The 3,067-nt window shown below is 53.5% G+C and overlaps 1 protein-coding gene across 2 annotated transcripts; it reads left to right on the top strand.

Annotated features, from left to right (window-relative positions):
• Positions 1-571: 571 nt before the first annotated feature.
• Positions 572-2,379, top strand: CUNH11orf86 (chromosome unknown C11orf86 homolog). Of its 2 annotated transcripts, none has more exons than XM_023710726.1 (2): positions 572-944; positions 1,674-2,379. In XM_023710726.1, the coding sequence occupies exons 1-2, from the start codon at positions 687-689 to the stop codon at positions 1,767-1,769; spliced, it is 354 nt and encodes a 117-aa protein (XP_023566494.1). In that variant the 5' UTR covers positions 572-686; the 3' UTR covers positions 1,770-2,379. The 2 variants fall into 2 exon arrangements, with proteins under 2 accessions (XP_023566494.1, XP_004627404.1); XM_004627347.2 differs by having other exon boundaries at positions 588-944; positions 1,671-2,379.
• Positions 2,380-3,067: the final 688 nt, after the last annotated feature.

Raw genomic sequence — 3,067 nt, 5'->3', positions numbered from 1 at the left:
GAGGAGAGGAGAGGAGAGGAGAGGAGAGGGGAAGGAAGGACGGACCTAGCCTGGAGCTGTACTATTTACTTTTTAAAAAAAAAATTCTAGTGTAGTAAAATACACATAACACAAAAATTTCTCACCTTAGGCTTTTTCAGTGGACAGGTCAGTAGAATGGGCTTCCCTCATAATGTTGAGCATCCCACCTCCAGAGCTTTCATCCTCATGCAAAACTGAAAAGCCATAGCAATTAAACAAGACCTCTCCATGGCCTGGCCACTGGGAAGCACTGGTCTGCTTTGCAGCTCTCTGGTTTTGACTGTACTAGGTTAGAACTGTCCTGGTTCATCAAAGTATGCCTCTCTGTTATAGGGCCACAAGGGTTTAGAGGAGGCAGATGTCTTGTAGATCAGGGTAGTCAGGGAGGGCTATCTAGAGGAAGAGGAGGAAGAAGAGGGGGAGGGGGAGGAGGAGGAGGACAAAGAAGGCACACTAAGAACCAGTCCTTTGGTCTGAACTCCTTGCTCCAGAAGGTGGGGTGGCAGTGAGGAGGGTGACTCAGAGATGCTCAACCCATGGCCTGCCCTTTGGTTTACAGTGGCCACCTCAGCAGGGCCAACCTTTGCCCCTAGGAGATCACCTGTTCGATAGGTGGAGACAGCAGACTTTACCTGCTGTCCCACACAAAGGAAGCCTCTGGAGCTATGGGAACAGGATTGCGCAGCCTCTCCTTTCGAGAAACCCGGTCTTCCTATGGGAAGCTCCAGGAAGGACAACTCCGGCGAGCACTGAGTCTCCGGCAGGGCCGGGAGAAGTACAGATCTCAGGCCCCGGATGGAGGCCCAGACGGGCTAGAGGGCCCTGCTGAGGAGAGGCTGCCCGGGAGCCTGGGGGACACAGAGCAGCTGATCCAAGCCCAGCAAGGAGCAGGCAGCTGGCAGTGGCTGAAACAGTACCAACAGGTATCCTGAGGGTTGGAGGAAGGGTGGTGCCATTGCAGGAGAGAGGAGGGCTCCAGGGAGAGGCACCAGGGTGCAAAGGCCCAAGATGGACACACACACAGGCTACAGACCAGGAAAACAGTACAGTGGTCTGGAGGCAAGAACAGAGGCAGGCAGGCACCTACGGGTCATATTTAAGAGGGCCCTGGGACCAGGGAGATAGCTCAGGTGCATAAGTGCCTGCCTGGCAAGCACAAGGTCCTGAGTTTGATCCTTGGTACCAAAAAAAAAAAAAAAAAAAATCTCTGGTTCTGCAAAAAAAAAAAATGAAAAAAAAAAAAAAAAAAAAAAAAAAAAAAAGGAAAAAGGTCCTGAAGATGTTTGGGATTTTCCCATAGACACTGGGGAATCACTGAAGATTTTAGGTTGGGGATGGATGTGTGCGATGTACTTAGAGCTGCTTTAAGACAGTCAATGTGCTATGTAGTATGTGACAGAGCAGGAGGCAAGGAGGTCAGCAGCGCATCTTTCCCAGGGTGTCATTTTGTTCCCCTCTCACCCCGGGGAAAAGGGAAAATCCAGACCACCTTGGAAGAGGTATGGGGCTTCCTGCCTCACTAGCAAAAGGGTCGCAGGTGAGGGTCGCTTCCTCCTGGGGTCTACCCCCACCTCGTGGCTGTGTGTAGAACAGCACCCCAAACCCACTGCTAGCCCTGGGTCCTCATCCCCCTCACCCTGGTCTTCCAGCAGGTGCGGAAAAAGTGGGAGAGCTTTGTCGCCAGCTTCCCCCGCGTGGCCTTGAGTCAGTCGGCCTCCCGAGAGTCCCTGCAGGACACCACTAGCTAGCAGTGCTGGAAGACGGTGACCCGATGTTGACTTGGCCTCTTCGCGGCTCTTCTGGACTATGGACTGCTCCAGCCTGTGTCACGTGGCTGGAGGAGGCCCCTCTTCAGTTCACGTGGAGCCCCTTGTGGCTGACCCAGGTCCTGCCCCTCCCACTCCAAGGCTGGCTCTCAGCAAAGACTCCTAAAGGGCTGAGAAGGGGTCAGCTCTGTGTCATTTGAGCCCCCAGCACTATGACGTGCATGAATAGGTTTTAGGAGCCTGCTCAGAAGCAAGGGTGTCAGTGCCCCAGCCCCACACAAGACTCCACAAGATCATTCACCTACTTCCAGGACAGAGCTTGAGGAAGCCAGACTTGTGGCTGAGAAGCTCTTGCATGGCCATCACTTGGTCACAGGGTCACCAACTGCTGCTGGTCAGCTTCTGAGGGTCCTGGACACAGGTCCCCTCCCAGACAGTGAGCCCTCACAGGCAAGGACTGCGTCTGGGAGTCCCTCTGTGCTGAGAAACCTCTGGCCAAAAGGCCCTGCTTATTTGTTGCTGCCTTCTGGCCTCACAGTATCCCAATGAAGGAAGCAAGAGGAGTGTTCCTTTTGACAGAGGGGAAACTGAGGTCAAGCAAGAGGAGTGTTCTGTTTGACAGAGGGGAAACTGAGGTCCATGGGTGGAAGCAATTTGTTATTCTTGCCATCTCTCACCTCACACACACATCAGTGCCCAATATTAGGGCTAAACATAGGAATAAAGATACATTTGCACTGAAATGAACGAGTTGTCCAGTGACTAACATGAAGCCCGGGGGCCTCTCCCACTCCTATGACACTGGGCTTGAGCCCAAGCAGAGCTCACTGTGAGGCTCAAGGAAGGAAGGAAATCATCCAGGGATGCACAGAGAGAGAGGGCCTGACCCCCAAAGAGCCTGAGTTCTTTGAGGGACAACAGCACTTACTGCAGGGCCTCTGGGGCTCTCCTAGGTCTAGCAGACCCACAATTAGAAAGGGAGCTGGCTGTCCTGGTACAGGGTCTGTTTGTGGGTTGAGGCGGTACAGCAGATAGAGAGGTAGTTTCCTTGTTCCCCAGAGCCCAGAACCCTAGCAGAAGCACTTGGGAACAAGGGAGTCCTAGGGAAATGCTGACATGGATAGCCACCAGCATCCCAACTTGGAAGCTGGACGGAGCTGAGTAGAAGGCTGCAGCCCTATTAGGTTCTAACTTCAGCTGCTCCCAGCTCGGCCCTTTGTGGAGCAGTACTGGGGGTGCCTTGAAGAATCTCGGGGCTCCAGGGAGCAGCTTGCATCCAT

The sequence above is a fragment of the Octodon degus genome, unplaced genomic scaffold, assembly GCF_000260255.1.
Source record: "Octodon degus isolate 3935 unplaced genomic scaffold, OctDeg1.0 scaffold00018, whole genome shotgun sequence".
Lineage (NCBI taxonomy): Eukaryota > Metazoa > Chordata > Mammalia > Rodentia > Octodontidae > Octodon > Octodon degus.
The sequence above is the reverse complement of the archived record's forward strand: the minus strand, read 5'-3'. Positions and strand labels throughout refer to the sequence as shown.

Bases quoted from the DNA above. Each gene is read 5' to 3' on its own strand.
- CUNH11orf86 (XM_004627347.2), top strand. From the start codon at position 687: ATGGGAACAGGATTGCGCAGCCTCTCCTTTCGAGAAACCCGGTCTTCC. The intron at 945-1,670 runs GTATCCTGAGGG...CTGGTCTTCCAG, and splicing joins GGCTGAAACAGTACCAACAG to CAGGTGCGGAAAAAGTGGGA.